The following is a 24,642-nucleotide window of genomic DNA, read 5'->3' on the forward strand; positions in this document are numbered from 1 at the left end:
ACTCAACTCAAACTGATAATTGCAATGGATAAAAATGTTTATTCAAACAAATGAGATGTCAATTGATTCCCACATTTTAAAAGGTATGTGATTGGAGCTGAAGAAAACCGATCGATAAATGTATGAATGCAATTTAATTCCACCCTGATTTGTTTAATTAAGTTGGATTTTGGCTTTCGCAGTGATAAAACGGAAGGGCGTTTCAAATCGCACTATAAATTATTATAAATTCCTCAACAATCTTCACAATATAATTCAATGGAATAAATGGTCAATGAGTAAAAAATAAAATAATAATTTAAAAAAAAAAATGAATAAATAAAATAAAATAAAGACATATATTCATAGTAGGGAAAAAGGTGATAATCATTGCCTTTCAATTATTTAATTTTGTGTTAGTTTATAGTAGTTGCATTAGATACCAGGACCATTTTAAAAACAGTATATATATGCCTGGTATGTATATTATTACTGAATTGTTATCCTGGCTAAATAAGTTATAAATTTAAAAAAAAAATAAAAAAAAAAAGTGACAGAATGCATTTTGTTTATCGAGAAACTACCAGTTTGAGGTAAATTTCCTCAATCAATATATTTTATATATAAATTAATAGGTTATATTTTAATTTTTCATATAATAAAATGTCTTTTCCTCTATTGTTGCTCAATATTCAAGTCAGTGTAATGCTGACATGCAGTGGTATGTTAGGTCACAGTCTAGTGGGTTTTTTGTTGGTAACATGCCTCAGGCAATAAACACAATAATTCAAATTAATATATCTTTTTGGTTATTGTGGGAAATTTAAATATAAGATGACCCTGACCATTACACTTTTTAGTTATTTATTAGAGTCATAGGAAATTATATATAAATTTTAGTCAATATTCTATTTGGATTAAAACCAGGCTCCGGAGGAAAATAATTTTTCTAAGGCACAAAAAGGGTATGTGACTGGGAGAAAGGTGGAAAAGGGGGGTTATGATTTACTTTCCCCCTCCCACTTTCTTAAGTATTCAAAAATGTGTATCTTTTAAACGTTCCCGAGTTTTTCGTCATACACCTTTTTGTGTCATATATAAATCAGTTGTACAATGTATCCCAATTTTTTTCCCCCTGACAATTTGTAAGACTTTTAAGTCTTACAAATTGTTAGTGTATTTGTTCTAACTCTGACTCATTTCACGATAGCTTTTAATTCTCCTTATTTTAAAAATAGAAATAATATTGACAATAGGATTTGGTGAATAAGAAGGTATCAAATTCAAGAAAAATGAACAGGAACTTTTTTTTTGTGGGTCTGGGAATGAAAATAATGCTTGGAATTACATTCCAATTTTAATCATAATAATTAAATCTTTGTTTTTCTTTCAAAATTATACAAAAGAATACACCAAGCAAAGCAGACAGGGGAAGGCAAAGGAGTATCAATTCTTATACCCTAAAAGATTTTCTTTCTAAAGACCCAACCAAATGATTATCAAAAAAAATGTTTAAATATTTTTACATTTTTAGATGGGAAAATATGGTAGCTTACATTTACTGTATCTAAATTCATTTGAGATTTCCACAATGCTAGCATATGGCCAAGAAATTGAAAATTTGAGGAAAAACGAATGGGTAGTGTTTGCAAATCCCACCTTTCGTTAATTTTGTATAAAATGTCAATATTCTCTTTGGCTTAATATAAAATAATGGAAATATGTGTGTAACCTATTATTTATGATCAATGGTCCTTTTGACTAGGAAATAATAAAAATATATAAACCAGATTAAAATATTTGATCACTAAAAATTGTTCTGTTGATTATATTTTACACTAATGTGTGAAGGAAAATTGCAAGGACAAACATCCGCTATAATCAACCTAATTATTAGTGGAAGGAGATGAAATTTTAATTACTACCATTATTAGTTATGTTAATGATGAGAACCAGATGAATTTCTTCCATATATTATACTGCCACCACTTATATTGTCATTAATGTTTTTTTTAAGGTTACTACAAGATGTCTCTGCCAGCATTGTTGAGATGGGAGACAGATGCTCTGTTAATCAAGTATATAAAAGGTAAATATTTGAATTTATTAATTTTTAAAATTATTTTTGATGTAAATTAGTGTTCTCCTAACACTGGTTTAGCTGTCAATTTTACCGGATAATAAAACCCTGCCCCCTTCGAAATAATGAACACCATTCCAGTCTAAGCCTAAACTACAACTGTATGTGTTGTTTTTTTATCAGTTCATGTAAGTGCAAACGACTTGCGCTGTGTGCTTACCAGTAAAATTTTTCGTGGAGACTGGGATTTGTATTCGCTTGAGTGCAAGACAAAAAAATATATATTAAACATTTTTATTGAACATTATTAACATTATTATTAAACTTTATTCTTGATGAATTACACATGTAAATAATGAATGGTATAGTGTAGTGTTATTTTAATATTTATAGATGTTTATATAATATAGTACATTATTTATTGTATTTTGATTGCAATAAAGTTAATTGAGTATCAAGCTCCTGTATTTAATATCCTACTTAAAATATGTCTTGATACGAAGGGACTAATTTAACATTTGTGTATTTCCAATGAGTATAGAATACCACAGTCGTGTCGTCACAACACCAGGTGGCGCCCTCTGGACTTTGGATATTGTTCATTACACCTGAATGACTTCATAATCTTAATGGTTTAGAGTAGGCTTTCTGGAATGGGAATTTTAAAACCTAATAATTTACCATCAAAATGTACTAAAAACACAAAAAGCTCGCATTATATTAGTTATCAAACACACATTTAATCATCAACTAACATTTACAAAGAAAAATTAAGATAAACTTGGGATCAATGGTTTGTCAGTACAGAAAATGCTGTTGGTTGAACTCATTTTGTGTCTGCGATAGCAACAGAGTTGTATCACATGGTATCATGACGTAACACTGTAGTACTCTATTGGTAAGGCCAAATAAAAAAAAAGTATTGTGTTGGCCACGCCCCGACCGACCCAAAATTTTGGAAATTGAGTCGGCATTTTAGTTTTTTTTTAACATCGAAAAATATTTTTTTAATGAGCTAAAAATAGTTGGAAAAGGCCTATCTTGCGACGGTAGCCGATGCAACAGTGTTACTGTATGCAATCGTTTTGCTCTTTAACATAGATTTGAAAATGGTCTTTGTTGTATTTTTGGAAATTTGTGTATGTTCTATTTTGAAAAAGAAACATTTCCTACCGACCTACTCATTTTTTGGATTTTTCCAAAACGTGGCCAACACAAGAATTTTTTTTTATTGGCGTAATATTGACATACGGTATTTTTGGTAATACTATAGGCTCTTCAGTAAGATCATAGTTAGGATTTATGTTTGCTTGAGTTGCAAAAAAAAAATATAAAACAGTGACTAATTATTGATTAGTTACATATGACATGAATGAAGGAATTTCTTTTCAAGATAATGAGATGTTATTTTATAGACATTTGTATAAAACTTCATTGTATTGTATTTGGATTGCAATAAAGTTAATTGAGTATTTAGTTAAGTATCGTATTTATTTAAGTGTCTTATCTTTAAAGCCAGGCTCCAGAGAAATGTTTAGCTCCGATGAGCTTTAGAAGCACAGGGCTGATTGATTATCTGATTGATTAATAGATCTTATTTTATTAATAAATCTTATTATTATTATTATTATTATTATTATGGGTAGCCGTTATGGTCAGTACACTCAACTGCCTCTGTTGTACTGTCCTCATTGGAGCTTTTGAGATTACGAGAACTTGTTTTTTTATATTTCTTCCGCAGCCTGGCTTACAGCCTTTAACAAATTTGTCTCCTTTATTAAAAATAACTTTCTTGAAATGAATAATTAAAATTGATAAATGTGCTTCGTAAAATCTTAATTTATGAAAGATTAGATGAGGCTTTTCTTGTTAATTATTAAATTGGTGTGCATTAACATGGTTGAAAACAAAATTCTTTTCAGTTGCAACAGGGATCATCGTTTGGTAAGAGTAATTGCCATCAACTTAATTGTGAAGCTACAAGCTGATTATCCCAACATCTTGCAAGAACTTGCCCCTCATATGATAGACTCACTTCTCCAACGTGTAAGTGTAGCGATAAAATGGGGTTTGCCATGCCAAAACTATCATCAGTGACTAAAACAATAAAATTGACTTTTTAATGATGTTCATAATATCCACATTAAAGGCTTTAAAATGATAGTTACTGGAATGGACTTGCTATTGATAAATATATGAGTAAAAGTATTACAGCTTCTCCACTTAAGTATACAATATTATTACATTCTTATGCTATTTACTTAACATTTAGCAACTTTATGCTGGATTTGGCATGGCAAGCCTTGTATGTTTAGTATAGAAGACACCATAAAACTAGGGATAATTTCCAGTGGTTGATTCCATATCAACCACTATCATATCAAGCAGTATTTGGATTGGTGTACAGTAGGATGTCAACAGTTTTAATTGTTCCTGTTGCTTCAGCTGACTGAGCTTTGTTTAGCCAGTTAATCTGCCTCAGGATTTACTAAGTGTTTTATTGAGTGCCTACTAATTGAATGTATGAAATACATAACCAGACTGTAGAAAGGTCAAATTTGAGAGCTTTGAATAGATAAAGGTAGTTTGCAAGCAGCTACGTTTTGTCTGCCAGATGCATAAAAAAGTAGACATCCTTGAGGTCAATTATTGCAGCATAGAGTTTAGGGTATAGGCTATGAAGGATATACCGTAGATAAGTTGTCTGTGCGTGCAAGTACTGTGGTGTGATCATGTGACCTGTGTAAGAAAAAAAAACTTGTTCAGTTGCCTCAGCCTGCCACCTTGTCTATTACTTCCATTGCCCTGTTCGTACTTGCTTAACAGCTATGTTCATTTAATATCCTGTTTGTTGTAATGTATATAATAAAATGGTGGTCACTAGATACAATTACTACACATATCAATATTTATATACATATATGGTAAGTATATATGTATTATGGTACTGTATGATGTCATCCTATACTACACACATACCCATTTGGTGGTAGATCTAGGAATTCGGAGGGGGCCCAGGGAGGGACTTCACAGATGGAGTGTCTAACTTCAGCCCCACCATGGTTTTGGCTGTGGTAAGAAAATGTATGATTATGACACCCCTAGATGAATGGAAATGGGACTCTCTGACCTAAATTTTCTGACCTAAATTTGATTAAAATTTGGGGAGAGGGTGGCCATACCGACTCGGACCCTCCCTCCCCCCCTCCCCTTGAATCCACTACTACTATCTCATGGAGATACACCTCCAATATCTATTACATTTATAATTTTGTTTAATGATAGTCCTGATTATATATAATTCATGATCTGGACTTTGACATTTTGTGCACACATAATTGTGTAAACATTATTGCAATTCACTGCAAGTTTGATGAAATATCAGAGAGTTCAGAATCTAATTTATTCTGGCAGTCAAAGCAAACATTTTCTATCTGTACCACTTAAAATACTTGCATGTAGATTCCTGGTTCTATTGTGGTAACTTGGGTTTTCCCATCTAGGGTATTTCTGGCAGTTTTCATAAGGTGTGGTGCATTTCTAAAGGAAGTACATTCTTTGGATGGAGTCTGCTGGATACACTTCTGTACTGAAATGCAAACTATAGAATTTACAATTTGGAGAAGCTTGATCCGAAACAAGTGCATGGATGTGCAATCACAACAGTTAGTATATTCATAGCTTTATTTATTATTGGGTACCAAGGGCTTATCCAGCGAGCCATCTGGCTGTCTTTTCATTTCATTTCATTTCACTTTTATTGCCAAATTCCAAAAAGTATATACAAAAAGAGTACACATGGCAATAGGAGGTTAAAATAAAAGATTTCTCTTGTCAAGTTTAACCCCCTTTACAATAGTTTTTCTGGCTAAACCCCTATTGGGTTCTGTGATCAACCTTCTGTTAGGTAGTAGGAAATTGCAACAGTCAACGCAAGAACGTGCAGTACTATAGTGAAAAAGATTTAGTTTCAAATATATCTTTCATTGTGAGTTGGTTTGCAATACTGAATATGATAAACATTGTAGAAGTAACTGATGGATTCTAGGCTGAGAATGGTTCTTTCTTTGAAAGTGGGGTATATAAAGCAGGCTTTTTTACTAGTTTTCTTAATGGACATACACTGAGATAAAAAGAGCCCGCCGTCAATGCCAAATCATTTAAATTCAATGGCACCTTAAGAGTTAAAGCAGTGGCTTCAGTACAGTCTTGTTACTAGGGACCTTATTGTCACACCTGCTAAATAGGCACTAGGCAGCAAACAATTTATCTAGCAATAAAATCATGTTTGTTTACCTGATATTGACCTCTGAACTGTTGCCATATTTATCATTTATCATATCTAGCGAGGTATGTTACACAAAAACTCAAATTGGTTGGATGTCTACCATTTTGATGGTACAAAATCTACCAAATTTTACAACATGCCCTCACATGCCGCCAAATTGAATCCCGCCATATTGATATAGGAATTAAAGATGTGCATAAAACAAGTCACAAGCAATATACAGAACCAGAGTTTTTAAAAAAAATCAGGTTTTGCTTTTATTCCAAGAATGTAGGGAACAATTAAAGCATGAGAGTACTAATTGCCCTCACATGCCGCCAACTTGAATCCTGTCATATTGATATAGGAATTAAAGATGTACATAAAACAAGTCACAACGAATATACAGATCCAGAGTTTATAAAAATCAGGTTTTGCTTTATTCCAAGAATGTAGGGCTCTCACATGCCAACAACATATATCCCATCATATTATTATAGGAGTTAAAGACATAGCATAAAACAAGTCACAAGCAATATGTAGGTCTTTATTCCATTTATATTTAGTATTCACTCAAGCACCAGGTCTCCAACAGTCAAATCAACTGCTATGGAAAACATTGAAATGTCATAGCTTTCTGCATCATCATCATAGTTTTCTTCACTTCCCCAGTATTCAATTCAGTACACCGATCTTCCTTTCAGAAATTTCTTAATCCTGCCTTAGTACACCTCTAACTGACAGGTCTCCGAATCAAACCAAATGTGCTGTAGAAATCCTGTAATGTTGCCTGACAGGATCATTTTAAGCTGATCTTCATACACCTTCAAAGCCCCTTTGCTTTGAGTTCTCTCTCCAGTTTTTTCCTTTCGGCATCATTCTGTTGTTGTTTTTTGTCCTCAATTCTTTTAACAATTTCTTCTTCAACTTCCGTTGTTGTTTTCTTACTACTTTTCTGTTGGCTTCGTCCAATACCAATCGCTACATTTATTAGATCATTCCTTGTCTTATCATCCAAGGATTGCAGAAATATGGTGGTTTTGTTTTTCCTGGCTTTAATTCCACAGGATATGAAATCGATGGTGGCATTTGGCTCCGTGGTTTTCCTAGCAGAAAACATGCCCATCATCTGTTCTGCTCCTATGTTGTGAAGCCTAGCCGACTCAGTGCGTTCCTTTAGTTCGTCGGTTATGTGGATGTTGAAATATGTCTCAAATTGGCGGCTGATGACTTTTCCTGTAGCATCCAGGCAACTCTTCATCATGAAATCGAACAATTCAGGATCAGTTGGTTTGATCTGCAACTTACTCCCTCCCACCAACTGATCCCCAAAGCAATTGACATTTGTAGTTAGAGTGAAGCTGGATTAGATGATGCATAAGACTTTAACTTAACTCCTGTATGAATTTTAAAACAACATGACCATTGAGCAAGTCTAGCATCTGCAGGAATCTCTGGATAACGTTCTTCAAGCAACATATGACATTTGCCTTGTGGTGCTGGCGGTGAAACCTTGCGCTTCTTATTTGGTGGCATTTTATAACAATATCTGCCAAAATAATTTTAAATTAATTTGAACAATAATAATAAAAACAATAGCAACAATAATAACAATAGCAACAACAATAATAATAAGAATAACAATAGTAATATCAATAATAATAATAATAATAATAATAATAATAATAATAGTAATAACAGCAATAACAATAATAATAATAATAATAATAATAATAATAATAAAATAATATTGATATTGTCATGGTGAAATGCATTGATTAATTAAATTAAAATACTTTAAAAAAATGTTTAATTAAAATAATATTAAAAATAAAATGTACATTCTGTCTCTACAGGAATTTACTTTACTTACCTAAAAACAGTCTTAATAGTTAATAAAGTGATATATTTGCCAGATGCAATTGCAAAACAGTAGTATTCTAGAAAAAAAATAAAGAAATTAATTGTGAATTCATGAAAACAAGCAGGAACAGGACAATAGAGAATAATGACATCATACTAGAAAATCAGCCAATCAGAATGTGTTATTTAGTGATGATCCTACCAACATTCAATCAGATCACTAGATAGCGGTCATGTGATCGTAAACTAACAGTAAACACAGCAATCTTAACATTTTATACAAAATTTTAATCTCCTAACATCACCAAAATTCATTCGATATTTGTTATAAAAACTGATTACAATTTATCTATAAAACTCATATTATCAATTTAAGTCTCATATATGTAGTTTTAGTCGCTAAAATTCTATCGTGATTCTAACCTGGGCCTAGGCCTAGAGATGGTATATAGACGATCGTCAGACGCCATTATTACCATGCGACAGTGAATGTATAGCAGATTTCCACCAAAAAATAAGTATCTGCGCATGCAACTGATGTCTTCATATTTGGTCAAAATGGTATTTACTTATATCTATCTAACTCAAGATTATAATCTTAAAAATCAAGCACTTACCATTCGTCTAAAAAAGTCGATTTTATTCGAGCATACATTTGGGACATCAGCTGCAGTGCAAATATAAAGATGACGACAAAAACAAAAGCGTGACCTTTGTTTCAACTTAATCTGCATAATATAGCATGACATCACCGATATCCAATCAGAAACGCATATTTAACGATTTTTTTAATAACCCCACTCCTGTCAAGCAGTGCTAGTCCACCGCTGAACGAGTGACCGAGATTAATTAGAATGACGTCACGGTTTGTAACGTACCTATTCTAGCCCATCGAGCCTAGCATAGTATTAAATTCACTAATAATTAAATATGGCTGTGTGTGTGTTTCTTGTGCTGTGGAGTTTTTTCATTCTTTAATTCACCAAGGTAAGCCATGCGGATTGTAACTTATTGGTATTTAACTTCCTTTCGTAGGAAAAGGGAAAAAAAACCCTATGTATACAATCAAAATATAGTAAGCTAACAAATCTTGATTTAAATGGCAAAATCAGCTTATTTCAACAGCCTTTTGAAATCCTCTCTCCATAAAGTTATGTGCTCCAATTATAAAGTAAATTTTAGAGTAGACATAATTGTCTGATCCTAATATTATTATTTAAAATATAACGATATGTTTTACCAAAAATCTGACTTCAGTTTATAACAAAATTAATAAAGACGGATAGTACGTACATAGCGTAGGCCCTAGGCCTGTGTGTGTGTTTACAAAATTTGATCTTACTTCGCGATAAAATCATCTGGGATAAACTCCGTTTCTGAATCTTTCAGTTGATTTATTGCAGAGTTTCACCTATTCTGTAGATGATGCAAATTACGGACATCCATGGTTCTTTAAACCGCGGGAACAGAGTGTAGCGTGAGCATATGCAGTGCCGATAAATTACACAAAAATCTATGAAAGAAGGAATGTGATTGGCTAAAAGTCTAACAGTGTTTTCAGAACGGTGCTTTTATTATGGCCCTTTTGGCGCTGTTTCAAGCTTGTGACTGGTTAAAATTAAACAACGAAATAGAGTTAAAATAAAAATAACTCCGCTTTTATTATGGCCTTTCTGGACGCCGCTTTTATTTTGTTTCAAGCTTGTGATTTGTTAAAATAACAACAACAGCAGCATTGAAACAAGTTAAAATAAAACTAACACTGTTTTCATTGTAACCTTTTTGGCCAATCTTTATAATTACAGCGTTTTTTAATAAAAGTTAACTGCACCTTTAATATGGCAATTTCAGTGCTGTTAATAGCTTGTGATTGGTTGGAATTGAACAACGCAACAGCGTTGAAAAAAAGACCACAGCATTCTGTTGTTGTTTGATGACTAACCAGGTTCTGTTACACCATCTAGGTGCATCAATATTTTGTAAAATCATGATATGAACTCCTTTCTTTAATGCATGATTATGCAGGGCAGCTCTTTTGACTGCGTGTACATTTGTTATGACTAATTTCAGTAAAAATCTATTTTGATGACAAATAATTCAAAGTAAATATTTGAAACGAAATTCGCAGACTGATATGGCCATTTTGAGATGCTTGTCTAGCCAAAGCTGGCATTTTATAAAGTTGCTTTCTTGTTAGTATGTTTAGGCCTTAGCCTAGCATTTAGTATCAAAATCATGGATTTTTAGTACTTCTTGAAATACAGCACATTTAATTTGAAATCTGGAGAGAACATCTTTGATGTTGGTAAAGTAAGTACAGCTAGTCCAGATGTGGTTCTAGTCCAGTCCTTATAAGGACTGGACTAGAACATCTACTAAGGCATCTACTAAAGCACCTCTTTCTAAAAGAAATCTGCAGACCTTAATATGGCCGTCTTGAGATGCTGTAATTAGCACCGTGTTGCTGTATCAGCAAGCTGACGATAACCTTTAGAACTATTTTGTGCATTCAATCAAAGTACTGTATCAGCAACCCGACGATAACCTTTGGATGATGCACTCAATAAGGCTGTCCATCCATCTTAATTGCTATTGACAATCTTAGGCATAATGAAATGCCATCTAAAAATGATCCTGCTGCTAGTGCAGTCCTGATAAGTTAGAACTATTTTGTGCATCTAGTGGGGCACCTCTTTCTAAAAGAATTTCTGCAGACCTTATTATGACCTTCGGAAATGCCATATTAGGGCTGTGTTGTATTTTTTTTATTCAAGTATAGCTACATACAATCAAAGTATCAACAACTTGACGATAACGTTTGGATGATGAACCCATTAATGCTGTCCATCCATCTTAATTGCTATTGATAATCTTAGGCATAATGAAATGCCATTTAAAAATGATCCTACTGCTAGTGCAGTCCTGATAAGTTAAAACTATTTTGTGTATCTACTGGGGCATCTCTTTCTAAATGAGTTTTGCAGACATCACTATGGCCATTTTAGGCAGCCGTATTAGGGCTGTGTTGCATTTTTAAAAAATTCAAGTTTAGCTACATTCAATCAAAGTATCAACAACTTGACGATAACGTTTGGATGATGCGCCCATTAATGCTGTCCATCCATCTTAATTGCTATTGACAATCTTAGGCATAATGAAATGCCATTTAAAAATGATCCTGCTGCAAGTGCAGTCCTGATAAGTTAAAACCATTTTGTGCATCTACTGGGGCACCTCTTTCTAAATGAATTTTGCAGACATCACTATGGCCATTTTAAGAAGCCGTATTAGGGCTGTGTTGCATTTTTTTTAAATTCAAGTTTAGCTACATTCAATCAAAGTATCAACAACTTGACGATAACGTTTGGATGATGCACCCATTAATGCTGTCCATCCATCTTAATTGCTATTGACAATCTTAGGCATAATGAAATGCCATTTAAAAATGATCCTGCTGCAAGTGCAGTCCTGATAAGTTAAAACCATTTTGTGCATCTACTGGGGCACCTCTTTCTAAATGAATTCTGCAGACATCACTATGGCCATTTTGAGAAGCCGTATTAGGGCTGTGTTGCATTTTTTTTTTATTAAAGTTTAGCTACATTCAATCAAAGTATCAACAACTTGATGATAACGTTTGGATGATGCACCCATTAATGCTGTCCAACTATTCCAGTGTTGCTAGTCCAGTCTTCATAAGTCAAAATTATTTTGTGCATTAATTGAGGCACCTCTTTCTAACAGAAATTTTCACACACTGATATGGACATTTTAAGATGCCATATTAGGGCTACAATGTTGACTTTTTTTATTTTTTAATTCAAGTTTAACTGCACATTCAATCAAAGTACTGTATCAGCAACCCAACGATAACCTTTGGATGATGCACCCAATAAGGCTGTCCATCCATCTTAATTGCTATTGACAATCTTAGGCATAATGAAATGCATCTTAGGCATAATGAAATGCCATTTAAAAATGATCCTGCTGCAAGTGCAGTCCTGATAAGTTAAAACCATTTTGTGCATCTACTGGGGCACCTCTTTCTAAATGAATTCTGCAGACATCACTATGGCCATTTTGAGAAGCTGTATTAGGGCTGTGTTGCATTTTTTTTTTATTCAAGTTTAGCTACATTCAATCAAAGTATCAACAACTTGACGATAACTTTTGGATGATGCACCCATTAATGCTGTCCAACTATTCCAGTGTTGCTAGTCCAGTCTTCATAAGTCAAAATTATTTTGTGCATTAATTGAGGCACCTCTTTCTAACAGAAATTTTCACACACTGATATGGACATTTTAAGATGCCATATTAGGGCTGCAATGTTGACTTTTTTTATTTTTTAATTCAAGTTTAACTCCACATTCAATCAAAGTACTGTATCAGCAACCCAACGATAACCTTTGGATGATGCACCCAATAAGGCTGTCCATCCATCTTAATTGCTATTGACAATCTTAGGCATAATGAAATGCCATTTAAAAATGATCCTACTGCTAGTGCAGTCCTGATAAGTTAAAACCATTTTGTGCATCTACTGGGGCACCTCTTTCTAAATGAATTTTGCAGACATCACTATGGCCATTTTAAGAAGCCGTATTAGGGCTGTGTTGCATTTTTTAAAAATTCAAGTTTAGCTACATTCAATCAAAGTATCAACAACTTGACGATAACGTTTGGATGATGCGCCCATTAATGCTGTCCATCCATCTTAATTGCTATTGATAATCTTAGGCATAATGAAATGCCATTTAAAAAAGATCCTGCTGCTAGTGCAGTCCTGATAAGTTAAAACCATTTTGTGTATCTACTGGGGCACCTCTTTCTAAATGAATTTTGCAGACATCACTATGGCCATTTTAAGAAGCCGTATTAGGGCTGTGTTTCATTTTCTTTAAATTTAAGTTTAGCTACATTCAATCAAAGTATCAACAACTTGACGATAACGTTTGGATGATGCACCCATTAATGCTGTCCAACTAGTCCAGTCCTTATAAGTTAAAATTATTTTGTGCATTTATTGAGGCACCTCTTTCTAACAGAAATTTTAGTGGTGCATTCATTTTTTCTTGGTTTTCATGAAGCAAGGCTGGCTGAGGGGCTAGTAGGTTCAGCAGCATTACAGTGCTTATCGGGCTGCAGGCTGACATACAACGCCTAAAATAACCCATCCAAGTATCGTCTGTTGACCGTAGGGTTGGTCTTCCTCACCAGCTACATTTTAATTATTAATCTGTTTAATAGCAGACAGCTATTGAAACATACATGTTTCACTAGTATATCTGCCATCTTCAGCAGTCATGCAATCTTCTTTATAAAGCAAACAACTGCAATAGGGTAAACTGAGGGAAAATGGACCCCTTAAGCATAAAATTGCTTTATACACACATAAGGCCATAACATATAATGTACATAATTATGTCAATTAAAGAGGCATATGTACCCTTTACAATGAATATAAAAGTTGGTGGTAATTATTTTGCATTCTATAATTAAATGATGTCATTGTGTAAACTAACAATGGTCCATTTCGCCTCACCAGTTCAGGTGAAATGGACCCCCCTTAAAACATAATACAAATTATGGCCAAAAAAACAATTTTAAACAGTTCTTCGTGATTAAAATTTATTTTCCATATAATGTACATAGACTTTAACCCTACATAATGTCATAATCTTTATGAATATAGATTTACATCGATATTTAGATAGATAGATAGAAATCTTTCTTTATTCTGTATTAGTACACTGTTCTTCCCTGAGGTCCAGGGTATGATCTTAAACTACTTTAAATTAAAAACAGTGACATTAAAGAATTGATGGATCTCAATATGATTTTGCTTGTATCACATGTTATATCGGCTTGCCTCTGAACTTCCGAATGCTCACAGTAAAATTGTTGCCATATTTTTCCCTATCACTTTTTGTTCCTCTTATGAACCATTCCTGGCTATTGTTTTTTTTTTTTTAATTTGATTGGATGTCTAAAATACTGATGTCACAGAATCCACCAAGTGTCAAAACATTTAAAACGTTTACAAAATTAAATGTGGGTGTTTGGTTGATTTTTATGATTTTTTTAAATATTTAATCTAAAATTTGGCTACAGGCATTATACAAATGTTGTGACCTTTCACTATTTCTGTTTGTTAAATCATCGTATCTTTGTTGTTATCAATTATTTAACAGATGCCGTATGACATAGTAAGAACTCTAAATACACAATTAGAAGCCACTGGGTGATGGTATCGGCTTCCCACTCCTGACCCATCATAATTTTTTTTCTTTTTACAGATTGTAACTCTAAAATCAATTAAATAATTCTTACAAATCCCTTAACCTCTGGAGTGTTCTGGACTGTCCGTGCCCCACTTACACTAGGACATCGGACTTGCCAAAATCCGTGTTCATACAAAACAGTTATAATCTCACGAAGATACGATAGCTGCCCTTTCATTTTTACATTTAAATGAAGTCTTGATAGTAAATAGAAAATTAACCCGAGAATATAGTATTGTTGTTAATATTATTATTTAATAAAGTTACGTTCTGCAAGTCAACCTTTCATGATTGTTTTCGCATTTAGCTAAGTAGGCAGACACATCAACACACAGCTTTTCATAAGGCGTGTTCTTCCTGTTGAAAAACAACAAATCACATACTGTAGTACAGTACAACCCTTCTCAACACACAAATTAAATAGAGGCAAACCTTTAATCAATTTAAACAGATAAAAGGAGCAAATTGGTAAGTGAAAAGTTTATTTGGATATTAATGAGTAAAGCAGCTCTAGCACCTATTTACTATAGCCTATGAGAAATATAAAAACATAATGGTCTGTATTTATTTAAAAGCTGCTCTAGAATTCCTCAAATGGTACTTGAAAAAGGATCAAGGAATAGAAAATATGTGTGCCTATGTGTTGTGCCTATGCACACAAGCCGAGACTTGGTTTGGATCTACCTCCAATTCCATACATACAACTTTTATAGCAATTTCTTTGGAGGCAGTTGTCACATGCTTCGGTTAAGTAAGTTTGTTCACATGATGGGGCTCTTACATGTTTCTTCTTCATTTTATATCATTTGCCCATAAATGGTTAATAGGAGATGCCAATGATTTATAAGAATAACAACTTTTCTTTTAAATAATTGCTTCAAAAAAAGCCGAATACATTTGTGTCCACATTTTTGTATACATACTATTTCATTGAAAGCTTTTTAGCCTGCTCATGAATACAATCTTTGATCCGTACTTCATGGTTTTGGATCCATAACCTGTTGAGCCTGACATTGGCTGATGTCGATCGCTTACATTTAAGACGAATTTGGACCTGATTGAAGGGTTAATACTGTTTGGTTGGACAGAAAGAAGATCCCAATATAAAATTATAAGTGCTAGAGGTTGTGATTCAGTAAATTTTAATTATTATTATAGTTGTATTAACATACCTGCATGTGACAATAACCTCTCACAAATTTCTCCATTTTCATACATTAAATGTCATAAAGCAGACCTGTCTTTGTTAAACAATCCACCAAATGTGTACAAGTGTTGGGTAGGTTCAAAGTGCAGTTTTCCTCTCCTGTAAGAATTTTCTGTGATAATGTTCGACATAAAATATTGTTTTTAAAGCACATTAGGCCTATTCTCAGTAATTACCATATAATTTGTCCCATCATAAAATTGATGGTCTCTGCAATGTCATCAACCAGTGGTTCACCCACTCCCGGAGGAGTAGCAAATTTTGCAGCCATTAGAGGTACTCTCTGGCTGATGACCTATTTCCTCACCTCCTTCCTTAGAAGGGGCATGTTCCATAATAAATTCAGACACTGTCACAGGGTCCTCCAATTGACACCCTGGTCCTGTTTAGCAAATTTGTCATTATTCCCACTGACAGGGAAAGCCGCCATACATTTGTTAAACATTTGCTCTAACTTGTCAAGTCTCGACATGACTGCTTCATTATTCAATTCTGTTTTTGCTTTATCATGATTTATTGAGACGTAGAATATGAGTAAAATGGTAAATAAGTAGTAAATCTGAGAAAGGCTTCTGCTTGAAAGATCTCTTTTTTCTGTTGTCCAGATAGTATTCTGCAGGAAAAATCTCCTCTTAGCCGAAAATGTACATATTGTATTCCCTTAAACACAGTGTATCCATACTACAGCAATGACACATGGAATTCGGAGGCTGTAAAAAATAACATAGAGAAAATATTAATCTTCAATAACAAAGAACAGATTAAATTTTTTGATACCCAATTAGTAGTTACATCAAGTGTATGTACAATTCGTGTCAGAAAAAGTATCGCCTATCAACCTTGGGGTTCTGGTGGTGCAGTCTTTTGGGTGGATCCTTTTCATATGAGCATCGAGCTCATCCATCCTGTCGCCAATAGGAAGCTGTATGAATTTTATTAGACTCTGTGTTCCATTATGCTCTAGGCTAAAGGCCATCAACAGACTATTGCTATCCATCGTCATGTTTGTTGATCCTGGATATTTTGAGGTTTTGTTTCAAAACTTCTATCTGATTCTAAGTATTTGACCATCATAAAGAAATAAGATTATAAAAATTAATGTTGTTCTCTGTGGCATTCAGAAAGATAGCTGCCCTTTTTACTAGTCGATAGAGAAGAGTTAGCGCTATACAAAAACACTGTATTTTAAAAAAATCACAAGCTGCTATTCAAATTAGGTAATTTCTAAATTAACACAAACATGTGGATTGAAATAACATCCATTTAGGTGGTCAAATACAAAACAAATTTGAAACATTGGTCCTTTAACACAAGAGATTAATTCCTACCATAAAATTTTCAACCATTCACTTCATTCTTCCTCAACATACTTACAAGAATGAGGTTGAAAGAAAGATAATTTAAAGTGTTTGATATAATGATTGTACAGTATTCATGTTTTATAATAATCTTACAAACTTGTAAACCTAAAATGGTTCATAGATGTTTAGAAGCTTGTGTTGGCAACTGTTAAAAATTATTTTCTTCCCGTTGTTGACATCTTGACAATGACCAAAACTGCCTGTCACAAGATCTCGGGTTGACATAGGTAGGCCTAGGAAACTAACTAAAATGGATGTGTTGGAACAGCTTATAGGAAACAAAAACATCTGTATGTTGCTGGCTGGTGAAGATAGTTACTTGTCATCCCGAAGTTTATGAACAGAAATATTTGTGTAAAGAGGCGTCAATAGTAAGGATGCACAACAAAAGACAATACACTGCTCAAGAACAACAAAGAAAAACAAAAAACAAGTTGTACCTCTATAGGAATTTTTCCTCCACTAAAAGGACCACTTTGATATCACAGCACTCTTGTCACTTTGGTTCCAGTTGACACCAGATCTCTAGATATCATTTTTTCCAGAATTCTAAAAGATTCAAGGACTACAAGGACCACTGTAATGTCACAAAACCTGATGAAGCTATGAGAACATTATTTTGTCTACAGTGGCACATTCTACCATTAAAACTGGAACTGCCAGCTGAAGTGTGTCTGCCACTATGTATAACCTCTACATGCAAAACTTGAAACAACAGGCTAAACGTTCTGCCATGCATCCTCCAATTTGGTGGTAGAGGTATGCTGATAATACCCAAGATAAATGAACTGAAGTTTTTGGACAAGATATCCAATTCATCAACTGAGCGACTAAAACTAATAATGAAAAATCTCAAAAGACAATGAGGAGTTGGCTGATAGATCATGCTGTTTGTGAAAGGACCTTCTGAAACCGTCAAACGAACATTCAAGACAATACACAAAACTGGTCTTAAACTGAGACAGTTTTAGTGTCACTGAAAGAAGAAAGCCTAAGAAAGCCATGAAAGTTTCAATCTACTATATTGTTTGCAAAGGGCAAACTTCTTATGGCCAATCTAAAGAGGCTGACATTGAAGAATGAGAGAGAACTCTCAAGACTCATTTTCTGGGGGAACCACTGACATGTATTTCTGGAGATTTCTCAACATCCATATAAAATAACGAGGACACAAGTTGGACTTGACAAGTGAACATCCTAGGTAACCGTGTAACTTTGAGAGACGTGGGATGAAGGCAGTTATACAAACATTTATGACAATTTACAAATTTACTACTGAGTTGGGAACAACACAGGCTTCTAAAAATGTATGATACACTTTTAGGTACAGTACATGTTTGTAGGATTATATCCCCTGAATCTTTGTAGTTTCCTTCTGTCACATACCACAGTTTTTTATTATTTTTTTTTTAAGGAAGAACATAGTGAATGGTTGAAAATGTCTGAGTAAGAAATATTTCCTTGTGAACAAAAGTTAATTTTCATTAATCATAGTTTCCCTAACACTGCGTGAGATATCCTTTGCTTTGCCAATGTTTTCGTCATTATACTGTAGCAAGGTTCATTCATGGAAGCTTGACCTTGGTTGAACACGTTGCATCTCTTCCTTCGTCATATGACAGAATAGGCAGCAGTACACTTGTTGCCCCCACTTTGCACTTTGTGTGTGACTGTAGTATTAGTAAAAAATTTTACCTTGTGAACAAAAGTTTAACATTAGGTTTTATTGATTTTTTGTTGTTTAGAATATGTACATTATATCTTGTAGGAGAAGAAGGAGGTCTCCAGAAGAAAATATGTGTGTAACTCACAGAGACATAGACTGAAGGAGAAGATTTGGCAGACGATATTGCTACTGTTGCCATGTATTTGTCTTCAAACTGCTGAAGTGATTTTCCCACCAATTCTTGAATGTCTTGTTATGGACAACCAGCCCTCAGTCAAGTATTTCCAAGAGTGGGTGCTTATCCTGTTGATGGATCGCTTTCCAGAGTTTCAGGAGAGACTATGGTGTCTGTTAAAGAAGGTGATTTAAATTTACAAGAGTTCTACTATGTGATGGTTTATGCTTAAAGCACAAGTTTCATTATCAGGTTTAAGCCATTTTCGATTAACTTTGAATTTTATGCAACAAATTAGATTTATGACTAGTTCTGTCAAACGTCTGGTTAAATTGAACATAGCATAGGGATTCATTTTTTTTTCAGGTAACACAAACAGAAGATTGGAACAGAAACCAGGTGTGTTCCCTATTGACCATCCTCACTCACCTGGGAATAATAATGGCTGATATACAACAAAAGGTGAGTATTCCCTTGAGGTGATTGGGAGTGTTTTGAAACTACAAGGCATTTTGATTTAAAATCTATCAAGTAAGCCTCTGAAACCCCTAAATTGTCCCCCTTTACCACTTTTGAGACATTTTGAACAACATTCGACCACTTCAGGCTACCCCAGCATATTGCCCCTGTCCCCCCTAAAATTTTGCCTTGAGGTCTCTTCCCCAGCTTTCAAACGCTGGTGCCGCCACTGGTTCCCTACCTTTTTATACTTTCATTTTAATTTGTTAATGAGGTTAAAAAAACATTTTTTCGCAGGCTGCATTCCTCCAACAAGCCCTACCTCTAGTCCTATCATTCTGCTTGTCAAAGAACTTCTCTATCCAGCTTTATGCTCAGGCAGCGCTGTCAAAATTGTGGGCAGAGTGTGAGTCATCTAGCCTAGAGGATGTAAAAGCAATGTACCCTGCAGTTGCTGCTTGTGTTCAGTTTCAGAATTCTAGTAGGTAAGTGGAAAATCAAAGTAAACATCTGTAGAACTTGTATATCAGATACCTAACAAGTTTGTACGGCTCAGTTTTGCTACAGCAGTTCCATCTATGTTCTTAGGGTGAACCATATGCTGATCATTTTCCACTGTTACACCAGCACTTTCTTTATCATTAAATTATCTTTTGCCTTCCATTAATTTACTCTGTTGAACTCAAAAGTAAGATTCAGATCTCGAGTTTTAAAACAAGCATAAAACATGCATAAAATCATTAAAATATTTTAAAAATTTGCACTTTCAATGAATATAATAATACAGTTAAAAACATTTAGACTTATAAGAAACTTACAGAAGTCACAAAATGCATTTCCAACTTATACATTATTGTCTTACTCTGGAATTTATTTTCTTTAATGTTATTGCAGTGTACATTTTAGTATCCTGGACAGATTACAAGCCAACTTCTTTCTTCTGAAATTTCATCCACAACTTGACTGCAATTTTGAGGTTTGTGGATAACATACAGATTAATAAGTTTTTTTTTCATAATTTTTTTAATTCTGTGTATTTGACTTTTAGACTTTTTCACAATAAATTTCTTTGCAGTCATAACTAAAGCTTGGTTTTCATAGAATCACTCACCCTATCGGCAACAGGTTTCGAGAAGGCTCAGCCTACTTCAACTCGTGTCGATTGCATTGCAGACAAATCAAGGCGCCTTCCTGATTGCGTCAGGGTAGCTAGGATTCCTCTGCAATGCAATCGGCTAAGTTCAACCAGGTTCAACCTTCCCAAAAACTGTCGGCGACTGTCGCTGATAGGGTGAGCGATTTTATGGAAACCGAGCTTTAGCTTGTTACTCTTGGTCATGGACATAAATCCTGTGGTAGGATTTAAAGAAATATGCGAGAAATAATAACGTTTAACAGATAAACCTAAATTTAAAAAATGCAATTTTGGATAAGGGTAATTGTTGATGCCACTCAAAAAGTCTTCAAGAAGGCTTTGTACTTAAAGATACACTAAATGATGACAATAATGGCAGTTGAAATAAAGTTGTAATGGTGTTCACATATTTTAACTATCATTTTACACAGACCATATTCTACACAATCCCATATCTTACACTGATGATGCCAGAACAGTTGATTCCTCCAGACATCTTTTTAGAAGAAAATGCTACATTGTGGGCTAGGACTGATTTATCATACAGCCTGAAAGCATCATGCGATAGGCAGGGATTACGGGAGCTAGGCCCAGGAACATGGAAAGCAACCAAAGTGAAGCATAGTAGGTGGTGTTTATTTCACTAATATTCTTGAAACACTAGTTGGTTTGAATTCAAGCATGCTGGCTATGTTAATATCAATCTAAATTGTAAGAAATTTATATTATAAAACAATTAAGTAGCTGACATTTACAATTACTTCTGTCTAGATAGACATTGTTTTTTAAAGTGAACTTTAGATTTTTTGTTTTTGTATAAAAAGTGGCATTTTAGAGATGTAGTCCTTGTGTACCGAGAATGTTAATCTTTTATCTTTTTTTTTTTTCATGTCTAGGTCATCAGAAAGTAAGTGATGAAGAAGTTGCTGATGCCACAAGCACAGATGATGTTCAAAAGAAAATCATGCCAAAAGCAGGTGAATCGATACCTGGACTGGATGTTGAATCCATTCAAACAACAAACCAGAACAGGAGCAAACTTATCCTTGTCACATCCCTTGTCAACAAGGTTCCAAATTTAGGAGGTATGAGCATTTAATCGGGATTACCTGTTATTCATAGGAAAAGACATTGCCAACTAAATTATTCTCATTTCTAAATCAACTTTCTTTATACCTAGTAGCCATGGCACATGCTTTTGATACAATTCAGTTTTTAATAGTTATTAATTCAAAAAATATTACTTTGACTACTAAATTGATGGCTCTTTGCAAAGAATACAAAAATGACATCATGTCTACATTTGTACACCAGATGAATAGTTCTTTTGCTCTCATTTTAAGTGGAATGTTTAACTTAATCTCTACGCCACTTTATTCATTATCATAAATTATTTTTATCTTGCACTTTTAGGTCTTTGTCGTACCAGTGAAATATTTAGTGTTGGTACTGTTGTCTTGCCAAACCTTCTATTAACTGAAACCAAGGAGTTTCAGAATTTGAGTGTGACTGCACAAAAGTGGCTAAACATTGAAGAAGTAAGCCTATTTGTTAGATTTTTAGTACATGTATTCTGGTCACCTCAGCAGAAATACAACATGTGCACCTAGTAATAAATTCACTACCAATGCTTGGATCGATACTTGATTACGAAATGGAAAATACAGAATTTATGTATAAATAGACTAAAATAGTTTAAAATTGAGTAATCAACTCTATTATCTCATTATCTCTTTTTTTTTACACCTATATTCAGGTTCGCCCATATGAGCTGAAAGAGTATATCATGAAGAAGAGGCATGATGGTTACTTGCTTATTGGGTTGGAGCAGACCGCAAACAGCAAAAGCCTCACAGAATTTACATTCCCTCCAAAAACATTAATTTTACTTGGGTATGTCTTGTGTCTCAACTACACATTATTGTCAGTTTCTAGTTTTGACATCAAAAATATTTTGTCAATTTTAAGGCCAACTCGGACAGTGTCATACTATGCAGCGAGACAGTCTCCAGGTCATTGTTAGAATATTAAATGTTTAATATTTATGTCTCAATTACACATTATTGTCAGTTTCTAGTTTTGACATCAAACATTTCTTGTCTGTCTCGCTGCATATTATGACGTTGTCATAATATGCAGTAAATTGTCTTCAGGTCATTGTGAGAATATTAAATGTTTAATATTCTACGACGCAACCATCACAGATGCAGATCTATCGCATCAGCGCTCAACTCAGCTCTCAACTCACACATACCCGATGCAACAACAAATCACAACAGGCTTCATTTATGCTGTCTGGGTTGGCCTTTAGGGTTTGCCCATTTTCAGATTTGCTGTACATTCTCTGCTCGAGTACATTATACATTTTTATAAGTGTTCTTTACTAAAACTATGATATGTGTATAAAATTGAACTTTTTTTTGTATTTGTTGTTGCTTGTCTTTTCATAATAATTTTCTTTTCCCCATGAAATAGAAATGAGAGAAGCGGAATTCCAGTCGAGCTGATAAATATTTTAGATGTCTGTATTGAAATCCCACAGCTTGGAGTGTTGCGCTCCCTCAACGTTCACGTCAGTGGAGCGCTCGCAATCTGGGAGTACACTAAACAGTGTATGATGCCATAGGCATCCATTCATCATATTTAGTCTAGTTGTTGGACAGTTGAACTGAAGAAAATGCGGTAAAAACGTATATTTTTACATTATTAGAAGTGCAGTTTCTATGATACAGTAATAACATATCCAAAATCAGTCAAATCCATATTCGTAAAAATTACTATGAATGTTTGAATTCATATTATTTACATAATATTTAATATTTTGACAAAAAAGTATTGTTAGACATATTTTCTTCTTTTTCAATTACACTTTACACTTTAGCTTAGACCACCAAGAAAAAAAAACAATTAAGAATCTAAGGCCACATGAAAAATGACTACAATATATATGTGTATAAGAGACAGTTATTACTTCTTAAGATGACCATAAGTTGAAATCATAGATAAAAGAGTATATGTACCTTTGATGATTTATATTATATTTATTCAACAGTGTTCTAGCCATATTTCCAGATTTATCTGGTCGAACACCCTCTTGAGGCATAGCATTGTGTAATACAATGTTCCCGACGGGTATTTGGACCTGTTCAACCATGGTCTAGTGGTTATGATGCTCGCCTTGTCAGCGAGAGGACGCAGGTTCGAATCTCGTCGGAGGCATTTGATTAAACAATGATTTTTCATAGGCTTTATTCGTTGAAAAGCTACAGGGTAGCCTACGATGTTCCATCATGTCCTTATTTAAAACACTGTATATGTGGCGATGTCAAGCAAAAACGGTCGGAAGTCGGAAAAACCAATTTTTATTTAACACCATCAACTGAATAATCACATTATAATAAATAAAACAGTGAAAAAATTATTAAATTCTGATACTTAGTTCTAAAGTTATACCGATTTATATAGCGCGAAATTAGCAGTTACTGTTTGGAAGAAACAGCGATAAAACTGATGTTTATAACGCCCAATCGCTGGCAGTGCGCTCAGCGTGTAGTTCACTCACATGTGTTCGGTGTGTTCGATACTTCCTTAACAACGGAGGTGTTACCATTGACCGATTGAAATGAAATTTCGCAGAAACATTTTACATAATGTATTTTATAGCTGTACCAAGTTTCATGTACTTACATTCATTAATAAATGTGATATTACTGATTCAAATGTGATAGTCGTTTTTACTGTAAACAACCGGAAATCGAACACTGCGACCTTCAAACCAGTGCGTTAAACTATTACGGAACGCGTTTTATTCGTCGTCAACTTTATCAAGTCTGTGTTATACAGTATAGCCCATTTTGCATGTACCTGTACTACCGAATTTTCTTGTATAAAAGAAACAGTATTATTGTTTTATAATTATTGCAGCAGTAAACAAGTAACTTCGAACTTCGAGCTTCGAGCTTCGATGAAAACATATAACGCGCACTACTAACTTGCCGACGCTTCCATTGAAAACCCAAGCGACGCGGTCTTAGACACGCCCCAAAAGTGGTCAGCTGACTGGATAAGAGCAATCAGCATGCGTGTTTCCGTTTGTTGCTAGGCCGCTTCCGAATTGTTTACAGTATCAAAACGACTGTTTTGATTGGTTAAATAATTTGTGAGGA

At 34.1% G+C, this 24,642-nt stretch overlaps 1 protein-coding gene across 2 annotated transcripts; it reads left to right on the forward strand.

Moving 5' to 3' along the window:
• Positions 1 to 1,961: 1,961 nt before the first annotated feature.
• On the forward strand, positions 1,962 to 23,420 carry LOC117107778 (probable methyltransferase TARBP1). Of its 2 annotated transcripts, XM_033249549.1 has the most exons (11): positions 1,962 to 2,068; positions 3,982 to 4,105; positions 18,810 to 19,067; positions 19,249 to 19,344; positions 19,639 to 19,826; positions 20,236 to 20,317; positions 20,908 to 21,100; positions 21,373 to 21,561; positions 21,890 to 22,014; positions 22,233 to 22,369; positions 22,952 to 23,420. In XM_033249549.1, exons 1-11 carry the CDS (start codon positions 1,983 to 1,985, stop codon positions 23,100 to 23,102), a joined length of 1,629 nt encoding a protein of 542 aa, XP_033105440.1. In that variant the 5' UTR covers positions 1,962 to 1,982; the 3' UTR covers positions 23,103 to 23,420. The 2 variants fall into 2 exon arrangements, with proteins under 2 accessions (XP_033105440.1, XP_033105441.1); XM_033249550.1 differs by lacking the exons at positions 1,962 to 2,068; positions 3,982 to 4,105 and adding an exon at positions 5,286 to 5,724.
• Positions 23,421 to 24,642: the final 1,222 nt, after the last annotated feature.

The sequence above is a fragment of the Anneissia japonica genome, unplaced genomic scaffold, assembly GCF_011630105.1.
Source record: "Anneissia japonica isolate Jap-2015-1 unplaced genomic scaffold, ASM1163010v1 scaffold287871_len1641731_cov197, whole genome shotgun sequence".
Taxonomy (NCBI): Eukaryota; Metazoa; Echinodermata; class Crinoidea; order Comatulida; family Comatulidae; genus Anneissia; species Anneissia japonica.

Excerpts from the sequence above, each read along its gene's own strand:
- LOC117107778 (XM_033249549.1), top strand. The coding sequence starts at position 1,983 with ATGTTTTTTTTAAGGTTACTACAAGATGTCTCTGCCAGCATTGTTGAG. Across the intron at positions 2,069-3,981 it reads GTTAATCAAGTATATAAAAG|TTGCAACAGGGATCATCGTT; the intron begins GTAAATATTTGA and ends AATTCTTTTCAG. Across the intron at positions 22,370-22,951 it reads AAAACATTAATTTTACTTGG|AAATGAGAGAAGCGGAATTC; the intron begins GTATGTCTTGTG and ends CCCATGAAATAG.